The 23,029-nt window shown below is 48.8% G+C and overlaps 1 protein-coding gene across 1 annotated transcript in view; it reads right to left on the reverse strand.

The window, feature by feature from the left end:
- tm9sf4 (transmembrane 9 superfamily protein member 4) overlaps positions 1-23,029 on the reverse strand; it is a 42,684-nt gene that overhangs the window by 7,466 nt on the left and 12,189 nt on the right. Inside the window, exons 5-13 of the mRNA XM_084462003.1 lie at positions 19,247-19,397; positions 18,988-19,111; positions 18,426-18,544; positions 17,034-17,145; positions 16,645-16,715; positions 16,314-16,446; positions 14,943-15,024; positions 14,072-14,147; positions 10,066-10,149 (exon numbers count right to left, since the gene is read on the reverse strand). Of these exons, the coding sequence (XP_084318129.1) occupies positions 10,066-10,149; positions 14,072-14,147; positions 14,943-15,024; positions 16,314-16,446; positions 16,645-16,715; positions 17,034-17,145; positions 18,426-18,544; positions 18,988-19,111; positions 19,247-19,397 (952 nt within the window). The remainder of the gene's footprint in view (positions 1-10,065; positions 10,150-14,071; positions 14,148-14,942; positions 15,025-16,313; positions 16,447-16,644; positions 16,716-17,033; positions 17,146-18,425; positions 18,545-18,987; positions 19,112-19,246; positions 19,398-23,029) is intronic.

Raw genomic sequence — 23,029 nt, forward strand, 5'->3', positions numbered from 1 at the left:
AGTCATATGAAACAAGTATACCACTTATTGAATTTGGTGCATTTTAACATATGTTCCAGTCATCCGGACATTTCAGAGATACGAACGACCTGCGGTCCCGTTGGGTTCGGATGAGTGGGGTCCTACTGTAGCACAAGTGCTCACGTAGCGACGTTAGCTACGTACGCGAATAGCACACGTGCTCAAGTAGCGACGTTAGCTACGTACGCGAATAGCACATGTGCTCAAGTACCCCCGGCCCTGACGAGCGTTTGCTGGGTTAGCTACGTTAGTGAATAGCACACGTGGTCACGTGGGGACGTTCGTCACGTGTGTCTGCTCAGTTAGCAAATAAGTGGCACTTTCCACCCCCCATAGAAATGTGCCATTTCTTACCGCACGGAGCGAACTGAGCTGCATAAGGAGCTGACAAACGTATGCCACGTACGTGAGTGAAATCCATTCGACTCCCATTGTATTTGATAGGAGGACTGACGTGACTCACAACGTTTTGTCCTAGCGGCGGCCTGAAGTAAGTCAGCAATGTGTGCATTGGTCGCGGCATTCGCGTGGCTCACATTAGCTCACGTAATTATGGCCCGTGTGGATTTGCTAACTGAGAAGACGAACCTGACGAACGTCGCTACTTGCCCACGCGTGGTATTGCGAACGTAGCTAACGTCGCTACTTGTCCACGAGTGGTATTGCGAACGTAGCTAACGTCAACGTCGCTATATACTTCACTATTTCTTTATCCAGGCATCTTAGTTTTACCAGTTTCATTACAGCGGAGCAGGTTATATTTGCTAGTATGTGGTATTTATTCTGTTCACAACTTCGCGATCATACAGCCAGGCTACAGAGCTCCAGAAACCGTAGCCATAGCAGAGGAGCGGCCGGAACAGAATGTTCCTGTTGCGGTACAGGAACGTGGCTAGTAGGGGAGTTTGTGGTGCTATTTTCCATTCGCCCTTGATGAATCCTAACACAAACCCATATCTATAACATATTCATTCTTCTTATTCTTTATATTATTATTATTATCATAACCGTACTCAGCGAATGGAAAATAGCACCACAAACTGAGCTATTAGCCCTGTGCTTGTACCCGCAACAGGAGCTCTCTGGGCCGGCCACAATGTGATGCAGCTCGGCTTGGCATAGGGGATTCTGGAACTCTGTAGCCTGGCTGTACGATCGCGAACTTGTGAACAGAATAAATACCACATACGAGCAAATATAACCTGCTCCGCTATAATGAAACGGGTAAACTAAGATGCCTGGATAAATAAATAAATGTTCTAAACGATATATTTGACATAATCAGTATTTTACACATCACCCCACGTAATAATCTTAAATATCAAACATGTTTGATATTATCGGGGCCGGTGCTAAAACGCCAATGGTTCCACAGTCTGGATGCGAACCTGACCGCACTCAGTGCAGGGTTAGTTAGGGCTACAATAATACGATTTGAATTTGAATCAGACAGTCTACACATACATCTGTACATAAGGTTCCGTAACACAGCAGCACAGGTGGGTACACAGACACTCGCACGCACACATGTACACATATGCGCTAAGCCGTTTAGGCCTATAATGAAATAGCCTATTAATAGAATTGTGAATAAATGACTTGAGCGTTTATGTTACACAGGCAGCAGGCTAACATAAAAGTTGAAATTATTGCATTCTGTAGATGTTGCCAGACAGATGAGCCACAAGCTGCAACAACCTTGACAAGCAAATTGAGTGACATAGCCTACAGACAAATCAGTGTTGAATGCAGAGGCTCATTGTTTGTGTAGGCTATTCGTTGGGTTAATCAGCCCGACAGTCTGATTTCTATAGCCTAACTCTTATCATATTAAATGTTATGTTGGAATATGCTGGGTGCGTAAGCTTTTCTTGATTCAATAGATGACTAGATTTACTCAATTTCTGATTCAGGGTCTGGAGTCGTGCTCTCAGTAGGTGAGAATAACTGGGACAAGTAGGTATGTAATGTTGAAAACCGGGACATTGAAGTGTTTTAAATTTGTCGGGAGACCGAAAACCCTTGATACCACGACAATTCCGGACAAACCGGGACGTCTCGTCACCCTGCAGTAGCCTATCCACACACAATAGCCAACTTTGGGTATTTGCATTTTAACCTCTATTTTATCATTGATATAAGGGTCTTTTGGAAAAGGTGATTTTATTTCAGAGACAAATGTCTTTTTTCTTTTCATGTCGGATAAAGACTGGTTGAAACACCGTTCTTGCCCGTTCACTAGTACTACTGTGTCCCCCGCAATATTTGAGATCATTAAAATTCCCCCCCCCCCCCAATATTTAGATTGGGGTAGTGGCATTCAAATGACCATACAGCCGCTTAAGATGATGTCCCCTCAAAAACGTACTCTTGCTTCAATGTAGCCTAAATGCCCCCCCCCCCCCCCCCCCAAAGTTGGATACAGATCCCCGCCACAGCGCCACTGCATGTAGGCATCAGTCCATTGTGTTGGATCGCTACTGTGCCTAATTGCGCTGGATTGGTTTGTTACAAAGTGTCGCTCATCACTGTATAGGCGACTGGAATGCGAAGTCAATTAGCCTGCCCTGACAATAGGCTTATGATGCTTATGCTTGAAGTCGTGAGGTATAGTGGTGGATAATGACGCCACCCGCGAGGTAACCGAGTAGACACTAGCCTACAAGAACAACTCTGAACAAAGAATGGCAGTCATGTTATGATTAGTCATTGGTAGGTCCATGTTCTATTTCGTGGAGCTCCGCCCCACAGGGCTAGCTCCTATTGGCTAGCGAAACCCAGCTAGCTACATTGACTGAAGAAAAAAACATACACGCACCTGTGTCCAACCAAGTCCGGTGCACCACTGTATAAGCGGGCTACGCCCGCACATCTGCTCCTTCGAAATTTTCAGCTCGCATTGATACTGAAAGAAGATAAGAATGTCTACTCAGCAGACCCAAGCGGAGCTGGCGGCGTCCTTAGATGACCCCCTGCCGGCGCCGATTGATCCGCCGGATCGTTTCTGTGTCTGCGGCTCCCGCTACAGCGACGTGGGACACCACCTCTGCTTCCGCTGTCTGGGGCCGCAGCACGCCAGAGCGGGTCTGGCTCCGTCCCCCGCCTGCGAGATCTGCGCCCTCCTGGACCCCATGGAGAGGATGCTCCGGGTGCATTTCTTCGCTCCGCCGCCGCTGGAGACTGAAGGTCTGGTCCAGCTGGTCGGCGAGGACATCGGCGCGCCCCCGCAACAACCGGCGGCCCCGATTACCTCCCTCGCGCCTACGGATGATGAGGAAGAGCTCTCCGAGGCAGACGAGGGTCTCTCTGCGTCAGAAGCCACTACGGCTAGTGGCGCCTCCTTCCCGGGGCAGGGTTACTTCGATCGCGACCTGCCCCGGCTGCTGGAGAGAGCCGCGCATCACCTCGGTATCTCCGTCCCGGAGGCTGCTGCGACTACGGGGCTCCCACTGTGGAGCTCCGTCTGCTACGGGCGTCCCTCTCAGCCTGCTCCTCGTCTCCTGCCGGCTATGCCTGACCTGGAGGCGTTCGTCGAGGCTGAATGGGAGCGGCCGTTGGCCATCAGAGGTCCGCTTCGCCAGTTCAGCAGAGCTACGAGGGTAACCGGCTGGACTGACGTAGCAGCTATCGGCTCTCCTCCTCTGGAACCCGACATTGCAGCGGTCCTGGTGCCTGGTTCCTCCGCCAGGAAGCCTCTCATGCCGGACGTCAAGGACAAGACAACCCTGTCCTTGGCCGACAAAAGTTTTTCTCTGGCCGCGCAGGCCGTGGCTGCCTCCTCCTCCATTGCTATGCTGGCCATTTACATCGGCCAGCTAGCTACGGAGCAAACCCCCCCCTCTATGGATGAAGACAGGAGAGCGGAGATGGCCGAAGCCGCCGGAGCCGTTGCTCAGCTTGTGAGAATCTCCGCCTCCTGTCTGGGTGGAGTGATGGCCACGTCGGTGGTGCAGCAGCGCCACCTATGGCTCTCCCTAACTCGTCTGCGCGAGGAAAACAAGGGTGTCCTCCTCAACTCACCGGTCAGTAGGGAGGGGTTGTTTGGGGCGGCTGTGTCTAACATCCTGGAGCAGTGTCGCAGCCAGGAGCAGGACCGGCTCCTCCTCGCTCGCCACCTCGCTGCTCCGGGGGAGCGCAGTTTGCTGGCACGTCCGCATGCTCCGGCTGATGCTGCCGCGACTGGAAGCAAGCGCCGGCGAACACACAAGGCTAAACAACCTGCCACGGGGTCCCGCCCCGCTACGGCCCATGGACCGGCTCGCCCGGGCTCCTGGACTGCGCACGCGGCTCCTCCCCCGCGACCTCCCCCTGCCTACCCCGCCCAGGGTGCCGGGACCGGACCGGCATCTTCAAGCACGCCCACTGCTCCGCCTCCGGCTTGGGGTAGGAAGAGGCGCACCTATTGACGGTGCGTGGAGATGTGTGACTGTGTTGTGCCCACACCACGCTCTGTTAAGAGCGGCGGTGAGCAAGTTTCCCTGTTCAGGAATAAAGCAAACACGATGCAACGTTATCAAGCTGGTTGTAATGTGCAGTCCGCATCTCCTCCTGTTTCAGCTACTGTAATGTTCTCGGCTAGAGCCGCTGGGTCTTCTGTGAAAGAGTCAGAATTGACCACGGCAGGTCTCGCCGCAGCTGGAAGACCGGCTCGAGCCGCGGAGTCTTTTCCTGCTAAAGCAGACGTGACTCACGCGGGGCTCGCCGGCTCAGCTGATGTGATGTATTCGGCTAGAGCCACCGGGTCTTCCGTGAAAAAGTCGTAATTGACCATGGCAGGTCTCGCCGCATCTGAAAAACCGACTCGAGCCGCGGAGTCTTTTACTGCAAAAAGAGCAGACGTGACGTGCGCAGCTCTCGCCAGTTCAGCGAATGTAATATATTCGGCTAGAGCCACCGGGTCCTCTGTGAGAAAGTCAGATTTGACCACGGCAGGTCTCGCCGCCCCTGTTCTAAACAGACCGTTTGGGTTTTTAACAGAGGGGATGTGTGCGCCCAGGCCAAGTGCTATGGCTGTACTGCCCTGTTCGGAGTTTTCTCACGACCGACCGCTGGCGGGGTTTAGCGGCGAAAAAGATGCGCTAGACCCCCAGACGGCGTTTGTTCTTTCGGGCCGAGCGTTCGAGCCTCTCCCTGTGTGTTCGACAGGTAGAGAGTTTTCACGCTCACCGGTCAGTGAGAATACTTCCATGTTTACTGCCTCGGCTAGCTATTTTCATGAGTAGCCGAGGCGTCGCTCCGTCAGTGTGTGTGATACCAACGCTCGGCCTTTAGCTAAAAGGAGCAGGCCTATGGTGTCTGATATCCACACTTCATCTCACAACGTGCACCAGTCGCATGGTTTTCGCCTAGCCGCTTTGTGTGATGTTGGCGCGAAATCACTGCCCGCCTCTCATGTCCCGTCTAGTCGGTCTGCGAAAGACGGAACCTTGACAGATCATGCAAATGAGAAGGCGGGGCTTCCCGCATTGCAACACTCCGCCGTTTTCTCTCAATGGGATGAGCAACGGCGGCTTGTTAGCAATGCGGACGGTGTCGACTCACTTCCTCTTTTTGTGAATGAAGTGCTTCTTGACAGGAATGCCATTCGTCCTCGCGCTGTTCAGGGACATGGAACTCCCAATGGGGATTTTTCATCTCCCTTTCGAGGGTGGCCCGCCTTGGGCCAGGACAGCAGAGTTTCTAAGCTGTCCGGTGGCGGTCAGGGCCAAATTGAACTATGGCAGGTTCCTCGATCTGTTCCCGCGATCTCCGGCACAACCTCTTTCCAACCGCTTCACAGTCTGGCAGGAGAGATGTCTCCTGGACAGCTGGTTGCAGCGTGTTCTACGGGAAGGGTATCTCATTCAGTTTTGTTGCCCCCCACCGCCCTTCACGGGCGTAGTGGAGACAGTGATACCGACTCCCGCTCAGGCTGCCGCTCTGTCAGCAGAGATTGCAGAACTGATGGCGAAGGGAGCGGTAACTGTGGTCCCGTCAGACCAGAGGGACGAGGGATTTTATTCCCGCTACTTCCTCGTGCCAAAGAAGACGGGGGGCGTGAGGCCAATTTTGGACCTCTGCCTTTTCAACAAAACGGTGGCGAATCTGAAGTTCCATATGCTTACGGTGCGACAAATGCTGGAGGCATTCCTTCCCGGCGATTTTTGCACCAGCATAGACCTCAAGGACGCTTACTTCCACATACCGATAGCTCATCGGCATCGGAAGTTTTTGCGTTTCGCCTACCTGGGTGTGGCGTACGAATATACCAGACTCCCGTTTGGATATGCGCTCGCCCCCAGAACCTTCTCCAATTGTGTGGAGGCGGCGTTGAGGCCACTACGCCGGCAGGGCGTAAGGATCCTGGCGTACCTGGACGACCTGCTGGTACTGGCTCCGTCGCCTTTGTTGGCTCTGATGCATACCGCCACGGTGGTGAGGCATCTCCCCGACCTGGGGTTTGCAGTCAACTGGGAGAAGAGTGCTCTGTGGCCGGCCCGTCAGATTGTTTACCTAGGTATCAATCTGGACACGAGCGCCATGAGAGCACGGCTATCCGATTCAAGGAGGGAAACACTGGAGAAGAGTCTCAGTGTTTGCCGTCCTTCTCGAAAGGTCGCGGTTCTGTCGATCATGCGCCTTCTGGGTCTCATGGCAGCCGCCCATGTGGTAGTGTCACTGGGTCTACTTCACATGAGGTGCGTGCAGAGATGGTTCGCGCGGCTTCGTCTGGACCCTGTGAGGCACAGACGGCGCCTTGTGCGGATGCCGGGGTCGTTGTCAGCAGACCTCGACTATTGGAGGGACCGGCGCGTAATAGCGCACGGTGTTCCAATAGGCAGGGTGTCGGCTCACGTCGCTGTCTTCACAGACGCGTCTCTAAGCGGCTGGGGTGGTACATGTCTGTCCCAGGCCGTAGGTGGTTTGTGGGCCATCGGAGAACGGCGCCACATCAACCTCCTGGAGTTGGAGACGGTGCTACTGGCATTGCGCCACTTTGTACACCTGGTACAGGGGCGCGATGTGCTGGTGCGGTCAGATAACCAGACCACAGTAGCTTACATCAACCGACAAGGGGGAGTCCGCTCGCCAGCGCTTCACCGTCTGGCGGTGACGCTGTGGCGATGGGCTCATGTCAATCTCCGGTCACTGACAGCGCGGCACATTGCTGGCCGTCTGAACGTCGGGGCGGACCTGATGTCTCGGGGCGGGCCTCACCCGGACGAGTGGAGCCTACATCCTCAGATAGTGGCTCAGCTCTGGACCCGGTTCGGCAGAGCAGGGGTGGATCTCTTTGCTTCGAGAGAGAACGCGAAGTGTCCCCTCTGGTTCTCTCTGAAACAGCAGGACCAGCCTCCGCTGGGCGTGGATGCGTTCGCGCATGCCCCCTGGCCGGTGGCGCTGCTGTATGCTTTCCCGCCGATGGGGCTGATTTTACCATTGTTGGCCAGGGTGCGGTCAGAGGGTGCATCGGTAATACTGATAGCGCCGGACCGCCACTGGGCGAGATGTTATGCAGAAGTGATGGCCATGACTACTGTAGAACCGTGGCACATCCCTCATTGGCCGAACGCTCTGTCTTGGGACGGCCGCTAGTGGCCTGGCTCTTGAACGGCGGAGATTGTCTGATAGGGGACTCTCTCCGGCCGTGATCTGTACAATTCAGAGCGCGCGCGCGGCTTCCACTGCCTTGGTTTACTCTGGCAAATGGGCTGCTTTTGCGCGTTGGTGTGAGGAAAGGGACTTCGCTCCCGAGTCATGCTCGGTCGAGGCGATTTTGGAATTCCTTCAGCACCTGATGGATCATGGTGGCGGTTTGGCAGCATCCACTATCAAGGTGTATGCGTGTGCTATTTCCGCATGCCATGAGGGGTTCGCCAAAACTACGGTTTTCGGGCATCCCCTGGTTAAACGCTTCCTGGCCGGCACGCGCCGTCTTCGCCCTGTGCGTAAGGCTGCAGCGCAGCCTTGGGATTTGCTCTTGGTTCTGGATGCGCTATGTAAAGCGCCGTTCGAACCAATGGAGCGGATATCTCTCAAGTGGCTATCGATTAAGACCGCGCTGCTCCTTGCTCTGACGTCGGGCAAGCGGGTCAGTGATATGAGGGCGTTGACAGTTTTTCTCATCACGGGTGATGGGAGCAAAGCTGTGTTGCGCACGGATCCATCTTTCGTTCCGAAGGTGGTCCGGGGCGCCTATAGAGCACAGGATTTGGAGCTGGGAGCCTTCTATCCTCCACCCCATGCGAGCGAGGAAGAGGCCCGCCTGCATTTGTTGTGTCCTGTGCGTGCGTTGACGTGTTACGTCCAGCGCACGGCTGCGGTCCGCACCACCCCCCAGTTGTTGGTTTGCCACGGCCCAGGGAAGGTGGGTTCTCCGTTGTCGAAACAGCGTCTCTCCCATTGGATCTGTGAGGGCATCGCCCAGTCTTACGTGACTGCGGGTCGTCCTCTGCCTGGTGCTGTTCGGGCACACTCCACAAGGGGTGTGGCCACGTCAGTTGCCCTGTTCAATGGTGTGTCAGTGGAGGACATCTGTGCGGCGGCGACTTGGTCGTCCCCGTCTCCTTTTGTCCGTTATCACCTTTTATCCATGTCCTCTGTCTCTGTGGCGTCATCTGTGCTAAACACAGACGCCGGTGCGAGCCAGCGTTAGACAGGTTGTTTCATGTAGGTGTTCGGCTCGAGTCGCCGGGTCTTCTGTGAAAGAGTCAGAATGGACCACGGCAGGTCTCGCCGCTACTGGAGAACCGGTTCGAGCCGCGGGGTCTTTTCCTGCTAGGAAAGCAGACGTGACTCACGCAGGTCTCACCAGTTCAGCTAAGGTAGGAGCAGGCCCGTCTAGTGACGTTCTGCTCCTGTTTATGAGTGAGGCTGGGACGGGCTAGTTACGGAGTAACCGCTTTGGTCCAGCTCTCGCCCCACGTACCTCTCCTTGCCCTCGGCTGTGATAGACTGAGTGTGGCGGGGTGGGGCCAGTGCTTGGGTCGGATCAACTGTTAGTATGGTCTCGCCTTGGAGCCCTGGCCTGTGTCCTGACTGGTTTTTCCCTTACTGGGGCCAGCAAGAGTGTATGGTGCGGTCGTGTAGCTCCGCTTATGCCAATAGGAGCTAGCCCTGTGGGGCGGAGCTCCACGAAATAGAACGATGGTTATGTATTGTAACCCTAGTTCTATGAGTGGAGCGGAGCCCCACAGGGAACAGACTTGCTGACCCCGCAGTCTGCTCGCTGAAAATTTCGGTTAGGAGCAGATGTGCGGGCGTAGCCCGCTTATACAGTGGTGCACCGGACTTGGTTGGTGCTTGGTGCGTGTATGTTTTTTTCTTCAGTCAATGTAGCTAGCTGGGTTTCGCTAGCCAATAGGAGCTAGCCCTGTGGGGCTCCGCTCCACTCATAGAACTAGGGTTACAATACGTAACCATCGATTTCTACAGCAGGCCATTGTGGGTAGACTCTCCCCTTCTGTCTTTCTAACCGGAAAACATAGCATTTATGCGTTAAGGTCTCCGGACACTATTTACTCCACATATAGTACCGTACTAATAGAGCCTGACAAATTGGATTTGAATAGCCTGGTTATTAATTTTACTAGGCTAAATTGAATAATTTATCATATAAATAAATGACCTGCCATTGTTTTCAAAATAAAACATTTTAAAAGCAAAAATGATAACATCAGCTGTATGGTAGCCAAGAAGATAACTAGCAGGTACCTATGGTGACCAGAGTCCTAATAGCCACGTTGACTGACGGCGACGACGTGTTTACTCAGCTACTTTAGGGAATAGCACAAGTGCTCCCGTTAGCTATGTTAGCGAATAGCACACGTGCTCCAGTAGCAACGTTAGCTACGTAAGGGAATAGCACACGTGCTCAAGTACCCCCGGCCCTGACTAGCGTTTGCTGGGTTAGCTACGTTAGTGAATAGCACACGTGGTCACGTGGGGACGCTCGTCACGTGTGTCTGCTCAGTTAGCAAATAAGTGGCACTTTCCACCCCCCTTACGTGTGAGTGTGCGTGTGTGTGCGTGCGTGTGTGTGCGTGTGTATACAGACTCTCTCACCGCCCCAGAGGAGTGCTCCCCCCAGATGAAGCAGTTGAGAACGAAGCAGATTCCAAAGACCACAGCAGGATACAGGGTAGCCGTCTGGAACACACAACTCAACCAATCAACCAATCAGCCAATCAATAAATCTATCAAATCAACCAATCAGTCAGTAAATCAACCAATCAATCAGGCAATCAACCAATCAGGCTGATTCAGGGACAAAGACTTGAACATGTCCAAGTGACAGAAAAGCATGTTGTCATTTGTGTGTGTAATTTTTGTGCTACGAGCTACGAGCTAGCAGCTAGAAAGATTCCATCTGCCAGAAAGAGTATAGTCAGTCTGCTTTCCAGTCCTGGTTTGTGGGTTTGGATACGCCCAGTCGCTGGCTGTAGAACTCATGGAATCTCCAGACACGCATGCTTTGAACCAGCTGTGGCCACGCCTCTATGGGAGGAGCCTCCCTGAGCTCCTAGCTTTTTTCTAACGCTCTAGTGTAGTTTCTGAAACCAAACTTGAGAACTGCTGTAGCAGAACCAAACAGCAGTCTACGAAGATGCAGTTTTCACAGAGGATCTCATTCACTGAAACCCTCTTGATTTATAGATATGTAAATGCTTTAGATCTTACTTGTAGGATTAACATTCTATAAACATCTAGCATGGTACAACATGGGTCTCTAGAGGGTAACGTTCTATATAAACATCTAGCATGGTACAACATGGGTCTCTAGAGGGTAACGTTCTATATAAACATCTAGTATGGTACAACATGGGTCTGTAGAGGGTAACGTTCTATATAAACATCTAGCATGGTACAACATGGGTCTCTAGAGGGTAACGTTCTATATAAACATCTAGCATGGTACAACATGGGTCTGTAGAGGGAAACGTTCTATATAAACATCTAGCATGGTACAACATGGGTCTCTAGAGGGTAACGTTCTATATAAACATCTAGCATGGTACAACATGGGTCTGTAGAGGGAAACGTTCTATATAAACATCTAGCATGGTACAACATGGGTCTCTAGAGGGTAACGTTCTATATAAACATCTAGCATGGTACAACATGGGTCTCTAGAGGGTAACGTTCTATATAAACATCTAGCATGGTACAACATGGGTCTCTAGAGGGTAACGTTCTATATAAACATCTAGTATGGTACAACATGGGTCTGTAGAGGGTAACGTTCTATATAAACATCTAGCATGGTACAACATGGGTCTCTAGAGGGTAACGTTCTATATAAACATCTAGCATGGTACAACATGGGTCTGTAGAGGGCAACGTTCTATATAAACATCTAGCATGGTACAACATGGGTCTCTAGAGGGTAACGTTCTATATAAACATCTAGCATGGTACAACATGGGTCTCTAGAGGGTAACGTTCTATATAAACATCTAGCATGGTACAACATGGATCTCTAGAGGGTAACGTTCTATATAAACATCTAGCATGGTACAACATGGGTCTGTAGAGGGCAACGTTCTATATAAACATCTAGCATGGTACAACATGGGTCTCTAGAGGGTAACGTTCTATATAAACATCTAGCATGGTACAACATGGGTCTCTAGAGGGTAACGTTCTATATAAACATCTAACATGGTACAACATGGGTCTCTAGAGGGTAACGTTCTATATAAACATCTAGCATGGTACAACATGGGTCTCTAGAGGGTAACGTTCTATATAAACATCTAGTATGGTACAGCATGGGTCTGTAGAGGGTTACGTTCTATATAAACATCTAGCATGGTACAACATGGGTCTGTAGAGGGTAACGTTCTATATAAACATCTAGCATGGTACAACATGGGTCTGTAGAGGGTAACGTTCTATATAAACATCTAACATGGTACAACATGGGTCTCTAGAGGGTAACGTTCTATATAAACATCTAGCATGGTACAACATGGGTCTGTAGAAGGTAACGTTCTATATAAACATCTAGCATGGTACAACATGGGTCTGTATAGGGTAAAGTTCTATATAAACATCTAGCATGGTACAACATGGGTCTGTAGAGGGTAACGTTCTATATAAACATCTAACATGGTACAACATGGGTCTCTAGAGGGTAACGTTCTATATAAACATCTAGCATGGTACAACATGGGTCTGTAGAAGGTAACGTTCTATATAAACATCTAGCATGGTACAACATGGGTCTGTAGAGGGTAAAGTTCTATATAAACATCTAGCATGGTACAACATGGGTCTGTAGAGGGTAACGTTCGATATAAACATCTAGCATGGTACAACATGGGTCTGTAGAGGGTAACGTTCTATATAAACATCTAGCATGGTACAACATGGGTCTGTAGAGCATGAGGCTGTGTATAAAGCATAAGGCTGTATATAAAACATAAGGCTGTGTATAAAGCATGAATGAGGCTGTATATAAAGCATGAGGCTGTATATAAAGCATGAGGCTGTGTATAAAGCATAAGGCTGTATATAAAGCATGAGGCTGTATATAAAGCATGAGGCTGTATATAAAGCATGAGGCTGTATATAAAGCATAAGGCTGTATATAAAGCATGAGGCTGTATATAAAGCATGAGGCTGTATATAAAGCATGAGGCTGTATATAAAGCATAAGGCTGTATATAAAGCATGAGGCTGTATATAAAGCATGAGGCTGTATATAAAGCATGAGGCTGTGTATTAGGGATGTGCGTGACTAGTCGTTTAAATGACTAAACGGCGCAGCTTTTGCTAGTCGTTTAATAAATAATAGTCGATTCAACTAAATATCATAGAATTAGATAAAAATAAAAATATTTATAAAAATACTTAAATAATTAGTCACCTCATTCATTCATCTGCGGAATCCCTATTGTTTATGCTGCGTTCCTTTTGTATGGGAGCTCCGGATTTGGCGCCTATACGCCTAATACGTTGCTTATCATCTGACATCCGCAGTCTTTAATATTATAGTAATTTAACTTCTGCTATTCAATGATCAGGGGTGCACGGTACATTGCCACTAAAGTGTGCTCATATTAATTAATGTAGCCTAATCATTTGGTTTGCGAAAGTCAAGACGTGATGGAAATCTCTGTGCAACAATGGGCTATGACTAGATTCCAAGAGGCGCGCTCGCATTCACAGCCTAATTGCCGAGTTGAACTCTGAAGGAGGCAGAACATTACATTTGCAAAATATGCATACTAGTATACATCCAAGCAACTGTCAGAAAGTACCCCGTGTTTTAAATAGCCAAACCAGACTTGGAGCGAGATGTGCAACGAGTGAAAATTGGCTTCCGCTGAATGTCGGTTAGAAAGATAGAGGAACTTTATTGCAGAGACGCAGGTCCATATAAAACATTATATATAACATTTTCATAAATGTAGCCTACAATTTGTCTAGGCTATTTTTTGCACGGTAGGCTATTATTTCTTTCACTTTATTATTTGCATCATTCTTTGTGGACCAATGTTTGAATAAATTTGCCTTCGAACGTTATTGCCCTCTCTGACATCCGCGGCCTTTATGTGAAATCTAGTTTTAGCCTACTGAAACATTACAGGCTATATGCTAGCCTACTCCTCTTCAATTAAACAAAATAAATCACATTGATATATTTGCTAAGTAATAAGCTGTAAGGACAGGCTGAACTACTGTTTTGGACTGACAAACTGTGTGTGACAGCCCTGCGCAACGCGTGTAAATTGGTTGCCGCTGAGGTTGGGAAACATCAAGAATAGTCATGCATCTTAGCTTGCAGAGTTTGAGAAACATCCTCAACCTTTCTAACTAGCACTTGTTGTAGAAACTTGGGAATCCTGTTTTTAGACTAGTCATGTAATCGGTTACAAAACCACCGTCTAGTCGTCAGTAAAAATAGTCGCTGCGCACATCCCTACTGTATATAAAGCATGAGGCTGTATATAAAGCATGAGTCTGTATATAAAGCATGAGGCTGTATATAAAGCATGAGGCTGTGTATAAAGCAAAATATACCATATCTAACCATATCTAACATGCTACTGGGGTCTTTACTCACACAGAAGGCTCCTTTCTTCCAGCGGTGGCCCTTCAGTGTGCGGTACAGTCTGCCGGCGAAGTACCCCCCAAACACCCTGGAGAACACACGGTCAACACTGAGGTTTCTATAGCAACCACACACTCGCCTAGTTAGGACGGAGGTTTCTATAGCAACACATTCGGCTAGTTAGAACCGAGGTTTCTATAGCAACAACATAGTCATCTAGTTAGGACTAGAGTTGCAAAGGGGCAGAAAATGTTAATTCCCATGGAAAGTTTCCAACTTTGAATATTCCCGTAATTTTGCAACCGTAGTTAGGACTGGGGTTTCTATAGCAACTACAGGTTAGTGGTTTGTCTCAATGTACAGGTGTATCTCAGAAAATTTGAATATTGTGGAAAAAGTCCATTATTTTCCATCATTTAATTCAAACAGTGAAACTTTCATGTATTCTAGATCCATTACACAAAGTGAAATATTTCAAGCCTTTTTTGTTTTGATCTCCATGATTGTACAGTATGTTCATGCATACAGAATACTTGGTGGGGGCTCCTTTTGCACAAATATTTCACATGTAATGAATCTATAATGTATGAAAGTTTCAGTTTTTGAATTAAATTACGGAAAATAATGAACTTTCCACAATATTCAAATTTTTAGGCACCTGTATATAAAAGACAACAATGGGGGAAAAACTAGTGCCAACGGTGGATAGGATTCTACTGGATTCTACTCACCCCATGAACATGAGAGGATTCTACTGGACTCTACTCACCCCATGAACATGAGAGGATTCTACTGGACTCTACTCACCCCATGAACATGAGAGGATTCTACTGGACTCTACTCACCCCATGAACATGAGAGGATTCTACTGGACTCTACTCACCCCATGAACATGAAGAGGAAACAGGAAGTGGTCATGAGGGCTCCTCTGCTGGAGGGAGACAGCATTCCCAGCATCGCCACGACTACAGGACACAGAGGCCTTCATGTATTCATGTTATTCTAACTGAAGTGTGATGGACATGCCAGAACAGTCTCACTGCCATGGGGAGAACTTGGCAACACACAGGGGTAGACTGAATGTGTCTGGAACACACAGTATGAGACGGAGAGAGGAGTGTGTATGCACATGTATGTGTGTTACTCATGTGATTGATTGATTGATTTTTATCAGTGTCATGCACACGAGATGCCCAGCCCACATGGGCAACACTGTGTGTGTGTTTGTGTGTGTGTGTGCATGCGTCTGTGTGCGAGTTACTCACAGATGATGATGAGGATTGTGTGTGCGCGCGTGCGGCGTGGTGTTTGTGTGTCGGGGTATGTGTGTTGTAACAGTTTGACTCGGGAAAACCTGGGGTGCCAGTCAGGTCAGGCCTGACAATTATATGTTGGTCAAGTCAAAGTACAAAGGATGCATGTATCCGAACATAAGTCGTTCCTCTCATGAACCCTTCAGACAACCCAATACCCTCTTAGTCACTGTCAGTAAATGAATAAGGATGGACACAGAATTAGAAATTGCAATAATAAATCATATATTCAAAAGTAATCAGCGCCCCTTCATAAACAACATTTTCCAGCACACAATATATTCATTAAATCGGTTCATCCATGCACCGCGAGCAACAGTTCAGAATCATTGTCCGTTCAGTTCCTCAATTCAACAGCTCCGTACACAACAGTTCAGAATCGTTCCCCCTCAGTTCCAAAGTTCGGTTCACACAGTCAATACAGTTCAGACAACGCCCACCGGATCGTACTCACTGAGTCAAGTCAGGTCAGTCAGTCATTCCTTCGAGGTCCACCGGCAAACTGCTATTCCTCATAGCGCTCGTTCTGATGCGAGACCATTTGTAATCCACAACAAGTAGCATACGGGACGTCCACCGTTTCACAGGGTTTTATTCTACAAGCGAAACGTTTCGTTTACCAAATCGCTGGTTTAGTCGGCTCTAGGCTACAGCGTGACTCGGGCTAGTAGTCCCCTCGCTTCCGTGTTCGGCTTGAACTGCGCGCCTCTCCTGGAGTAAACCCGCTGGCTATATCTGTCATTGATTACCGGAGGTAGGCGGAACCAAGATCGGCAGGTAAGCACTGACTGGACAATTAGAGGAAACTGATCCGGACGGGTTGAGAACGTGCGAAAATGTTTTCTTTCCAAAGGAACAGAGAAAACGTGCGGGCTTGCGGCTGGCTAGTGACAGAGGCTACATGGGGTGCCGACTCGTCACAGTGTGTGTGTGTCACTCACAGATGACGATGAGGATCATGCAGAAGAGCTGGATGCCGGACCCCAGCAGAGAGCTGAGCACCATGGGATACTGTGGCGGCCTGAACACGTCACCGTGGACGTTCTTCCAGCCCGACTCCTCCATGGTGTCCTCCTGCACACACACACACACACACACACACAGGTCAGGGTGCTGTACACACACACACACAGGTCAGGGTGCTGTACACACACACACAGAACACATACAACATGCACACATAAATGCACACTGATTATGCACTAGTCCAGACTAGAGCGAAGTCGCACGCGCACACACACGCGCATGCACACACACAGAGTGGTGTCTTACTATGTCATCCTCTCTGTTGTAGTTGGCGATGTCCTTCCTCAAGGTCCTGATGATGATCATACTGAGGATACCTGAGTATACACACACAACACACACACATACAACACACACAACACACACATACAACACACACACACACATACAACACACACACATACAACACACACACAACACACACACACACAACACACACACACAAAATCGCAACAGCTGGTTAGTCTGAGAGAGATGTGTGCTGTGCTGCTGGTTAGTTAGAGAGCTGGGTTGTGCTGGCCCTGTGCTGTGCTGGCTCGGTGTTGTTCTGGCCCTGTTCTGGCCCTGTGCTGGCCCTGTGCCGGCCCTGTTCTGGCCCTGTGCCGGCCCTGTGCTGAGGCCAGAAACATCCGTACCTGAGAGGAAGAAGACCACCACCACAGAGTTAACGATGGAGAACCAGTGGATCTGGACGTCACTCATTGTCAGGTAGGTGTCCCATCTCGACGCCCACTTCACCTGGCTCTCCTACGGGGACAACGACAAGACAGAGGTCAGGTCACACATACAAGCTAAACACACGCGCCAACTCAAACATTCCCACACTAAAGCCTAGTTTATGTTTCTTGAAAAGTGTCGCTCGACAAATGTCGCTCGACAAAAAAAAGTGTCGCTCGACATGTTGCATTTATGCTTCGGGCGACACTTAGCGTCGTCTCTATGGAAACAATCAGCCGCGCGCTTGTCATTCTGTTGCGTGTTTGTTGTCATTCTGAGAAGCGGCTTTCTGAGGGAAAGAGTTTAATCTGCGGTAAAGCGGTTATTCAGAGTGCGGTTTTCATTGTGTTTTATTTTCATTCTTTTCCGCAGTACATCTCTGTGAAGGGGCAGGGATGAATTGTATAGGTGGGGATATCTCCTCACAAGCTGGGAGAGACGTTCCTCTACTCCTTTCATGACAGCCAAACGTCACATGACAGACAAAACTAAAACAAGGCTGTGGAACAAGCATATCCATGGCAACGCATGAGCCTTCTATCTACCTATCCAATCACTTACTTGAGCAACAATTTGTGACGGAGTCAGCGACATTAGAAAAATCAGTTGGTGCGCAACAGCCCTCGGAGACATTTTTTTCACAAAAAAGTGTCGCCCATGACGTCACAAGTGTCGAGCAATGGTTTTAAAAGTGTCGCTCGACGAAGCATAAATTGGGCTTAACTCACACCGTCCTAACTGCTTGCGACGTGAGCAACAGAACGCGAAATCGCATGCTTGCTGTCCTAACTGAAACCGTTATATTTCCTGTTCTGTTACATCATTTGTCTATATTCCCAACTGAAGACGGTTAAAGAATGAACACCTGTCAACTTGAGCGACAGGAGGAAAATAGGAACAGGGCGAGCGTCAAAAGGGCAGTTAAAATGTCGCGCCGCTTCGCGCTGCGTCGCTCGCGTCCAGTTAGGACATAACAATAGAAAACAAAGCAATGGAACGCATTTTGTCGCTGACCCTCGCTCGCGTCGCGTGTAGTTAGGACACGGTGTCAAGGTGTGTGCCCCAACCAACAACAACCAGCACCCAACATTCTAAAGCTGGCAGTTGTTCTTAGAATGTTGGAAGTTTAAAATTCAGCTGGAAAATCCACTCAACTGATGCCAACAGGCACCAAGAAACATGGCACACCAATCCAACACTGGTGCTGGTTGCCGTCGGCTGGGGGAAGTGTGCAGGCACCTTCAGACAGACAGAAAGACGCACGCACGCACGCACGCACACACGCACACACGCACACACACACCACCTACCTCCCAATGGACAGAGTAGGTGAAGAGAACCTCGTTCTCCTTTGAGGGGTCTATCTCCTGGGGGGCGGAGCCACTGGCCTCAGGCAGAGTACACGCCCCCTTATCATCCGCCTTCAGATCTGGCAAGATACACAGGGAGAGAGGGAGGGATGGAGAGAGAGAGGGAGGGATGGAGAGGGGGAGGGAGGGAGGGATGGAGAGGGGGAGGGAGGGAGGGATGGAGGGAGGGAGAGATGGAGGGAGGGAGGAGTGGAGGGATGGATTGGGAGGGAGGGATGGAGGGAGGAGTGGACGGATGGATTGAGAGGGAGGGATGGAGGGAGAGAGGGAGGGATGGAGGGAGAGAGGGAGGGAGGGAGGGATGGAGGGAGGGATGGAGGGAGGAGTGGATGGATGGATTGGGAGGGAGGGATGGAGGGAGAGATGGAGGGATGGAGAGGGAGGAATGGAGGGATGGATGGAGGGAGAGGGAGGGATGGAGAGAGGGAGGGAGGATGATAATTAATGAATGAATGAATGAAGAAACAAACAACCTGGGGGAGGGGCTTAGCGTGCCACCTACCGTCCACCCTGACGCTCTGGGGCACCACCTCGAAACGCACCACGCGGTAGTTATGCTCCTCCTCCTCCTCCAGCTTCTCCTTGTGGTAGTACAGGATGAAGGACAGGTGGTTGTGCAGGTAGAACTGGGGGCGGGGGAGAAGAGGGGAGATTAGAGATCTCAGAGGACAGTTCATCCTAGCTGGCTACCTACCTAGCTAGGTTGATGAGTATCTGTATGGTTATGAAGCGAAAGCTGCAGTGTGTCCGGCGCTAGCTACCTTGCCGTTATCGGAGAAGCCCAGCCGGTATCCATGTTCAAACTGGACATCCTTCACCGCATCCTTCTTCTGCTCCTCCTCCCCCCCGGCCCCCACCTCTCTGCTGGGGTAGAACTCCAGACGCGTGGCCACCGGCAGGTTGTCCGCAATACTGGAGGGGGAGGGGGAGGGAGAGAGAGAGAGAGGGAGGGAGGGAGGGAGAGAGAGAGATATCACACAGTACTGTAGGTGCTCAGGTTAGATCGGTCATTCATTTACACCAAATACATGTTGGTGAGATGAGCTGACATGGGACCCTTACAAATGTGTTTATTTTAGTCTAGACATTCCGTTTTGTGTATGTGTTATGTATTTATTCAAATCATCAATGTGAACTCTGTAAAGTGACCATGCCTGAAATTCTTGCTAGGCGATGAGGATATGGTCACCTTCTAAGGCTCTATCTTAGCAGCAGTCATCTCCAGCAGGTAGCCGGCACACCCCCCAAATGCCTACTGACAGAAGCATTGTGTTGGAGTTCCATTCACCCGGGATAGGGGGCGGCCAGTCTTGTCAGCAACACTAGCCTATAGCTTACAATTATGGTCAGTCGTCTGCTGTACGCATAGACATGTTAACTGAAGATACTCTGAATGAACCCTAAAAACACAACAGACGTCTTAAGTGATGGACTAGAAGCTAAAATGCATCGGTTACTCGCGACGTTACTGAGTAGTGCGTACCATGAGGGCCACAGACTAATTTTAATGCTGGTTTTAGCACAGTCAGTCAGTGGACCTTGAAGCACCAATTTTTCGCAAACAGTGTAGAGCGATTGTTGCAGCACCTCAAATCTTTTTCTTTTTTTTATATAAAAGTGGCACCATAGCTATTCTCACTAAATAATAGCGATTACAATATCAGGCAAAATAATTAATTTTGTCCTAATCTTGCAGACCTAATGTGATGGTGGGTGGGGTTTAGGGTGGTGGGGTAGTAGTAATGTTGGGGGTTAGGGTGGTGAGGTAGTAGTGATGTTGGGGGGTTAGGGTGGTGGGGTAGTAGTGATGTTGGGGGTTAGGGTTGTGGGGTAGTAATCAATCAATCAATACTTTATTTATATAGTACATTTCCTGCAAATTGCAACGCAATGTGCTTTACAGAAACACGACATAAAACAATAACAGACAGATCAAAACAACAACAGACAATACAGCGAGGTGCTTAAAAGGTGAGATTAAATAGATACGTTTTGAGGTCTCGCTTGAACGTCTCCAGGGTCTCAGTCAATCTGAGGCTCTCTGGCAGAGTGTTCCACAGTCTGGGGGCAAAGTGGCAGAAGGCTGCCTCTCCATGCCTCTTCGTCCTGGCTGCTGGGACTGTCAGAAGTTCGGCACCAGAGGACCTCAGGGATCTTGCTGGTGTATATCTAACAAGCATGTCAGACACATATTTTGAAGCACGGTTGTGGAGTGATTTATAAACCAGTAGAAGAATCTTGAAGTCTATTCTGAAACTGACGGGTAGCCAATGCAGAGCCTTCAGGATGGGTGTGATGTGAGCCCTCCGTCTGGATTTTGTAAGGACTCGTGCCGCGGCATTTTGTCTAATTTGCAGACGATTTATGGTTTTCTTTGGTAGGCCACAAAAGAGGGCATTGCAATAGTCCAGTCTGCTGGTTATAAATGCATGCATAAGTCTTTCAGTGTCGGCCTTTGAAAGGAAGGATTGCACTTTTGCTATGTTTCTTAAATTATAGAAAGATACACTAGTATCTTCTAACCAGGTCCAGTGGATGCCCCACTGTTGCCCGCAAACCACCCTGAGTTCGATTGATACCCCCGTGTCAGCTGTGGATGTTGTAGTATTTAGTTAACACACACACACGTACACACAGACACATCAGTCCACATCCGACTTAGGCCTGGAGCTGATGCTCTTAGCCTTTCTTGCCCTGAAAATGTAATTTAATGTAATTTATTGCTCTATAAATGTTCTTAGCGGTTAGACAAATATATTCCAGGAGCTTGCTCCAGGTTGCCTGTTTTAATATCCGTGTTGCTTTAATGGCTCTATGTGCTACTAACCCTGTTCGGCCTCCCCTCTCCCTAGTGCCTCTCTCTCTCCCTCCTATCTTCTAACCAGGTCCAGTGGATGCCCCACTGTCACCAGCAGACCTCCCCGAGTCTGATAAATACCCCCGTGTCTGCTGTGTATTTTGTAGCATTTAGTTAACACACACACACAGACTAGTGTTGCACAATATACCGGTACCAACGGTCTACCGCGGTGCCAAACCGTGACGGTGCCAACTATACTATAAGGTTAATACAACGGTACTACCGTAGAATACAGTACTACCGTTGAACATGGCAGGGGGACAATGTTACCTCTGTTCCCAAATTCACTGGTTTCTGCTAATGAGAAGACTGGCTTGCGACACCGTTGTGCAGCTCCCAATTTGTTGACTCGCGCACACATCTCCGCAGTCACTGGCTCGCGACACCTTTGTGGCAGCTCCCAATGTGTTGGCTCGCGCATGCATCTCCGCAGTCACAATATATATTGACGTTATCTGTGTATGTCTGGGCACAAGCCAGTCTGGTTCTCAGTAGGCTATCGTAATGTCAGAAGCGTTCGAGAGTCCGCACCATCAAATGTAACATTATTGAAGAAACATAACTCTAAAAGTTTAATATGGAACTACAGTATTTGGGTTTTAAACCAGATAAACATGGAAACACTATAGATGATGGCCGTCCGTTGTGCAGGCGATGCGGCAATGCCGTATAAGCAAAAGAAGGCAACACATCAAACTTAATAAAGCATCTACAATCTCGTCATCCAGATCTTGCACTGGAATACAGACAAGCTAATGAAGTTAGTATGACTTTAGCAGTGTTCTTGCCATTAGCTAATATTACAAAAATGAATGAATAAACCTCTTAGTTAAAGCGTGTGCTGCTGTTGCTAGCTAGACAGCCAAAGCTCGCCAGCTGGCTAGCTAATGAAGTAACGTTAGCCTACCTGCTGTCATGTCGTCATGCACAGCTGTTGAATGAAAATTGTCGTCCTCTTATTCCAACTCCAAACTCCTTAAAATAATGTGAGCTAGATTATATTGTCTGAGACGAATCCAATGATAATCCAATGATATCCACCTCTTGACATTTGGTCATTTGATCTGGTTTTGACTTTCACAAATGTGAAAGCTAGATAAAGCGTCACTGCCAAGCGTCAAAACCCAGTGGCCCTCCACTGACCTTTAATGGTGATTGGTGATACTACACTTGTGTATATACATGGCTGATTCAGTAGTTGTTTTAGATATGCGTTTTAAATATTTAATATTATATATAAGATTATTATATAATAATTCATAATATGCATAGTATCTTTTTACTTACCTATAGAGCTACAATGTAATGCATTAAATGCATTCCCTCTGGAATATGTAGGGGTGGGTCGTATGCCCACCTCCCTTGTTCTCTGTAAAGCGCATTGTGTTGCCTCTGGGTATGAAATGCACTATACAAATAAAGCTTTGATTGATTGATTGATTGATAGTTATGTTATTGACATGAGATTCAAAGTTGAGATCAGAGTCGACTATGACACCTAGATTTCTAACCTGGTGTTTGGTGTTTAGTGCCAGTGAATTTAAATGTGTAGATAATCTCCCTCTTTCTGTTTTATCACCAATGACCATTATCTCTGTTTTACCTTGATTGAGCTGGAGAAAGTTGTGTCATCCATGCATTTATATCAGCGATAAAGTTTACAAGGCAGTCAACCGACCTGTAG

This window comes from Borostomias antarcticus, assembly GCF_949987555.1.
Source record: "Borostomias antarcticus genome assembly, chromosome: 3".
Taxonomy (NCBI): domain Eukaryota; kingdom Metazoa; phylum Chordata; class Actinopteri; order Stomiiformes; family Stomiidae; genus Borostomias; species Borostomias antarcticus.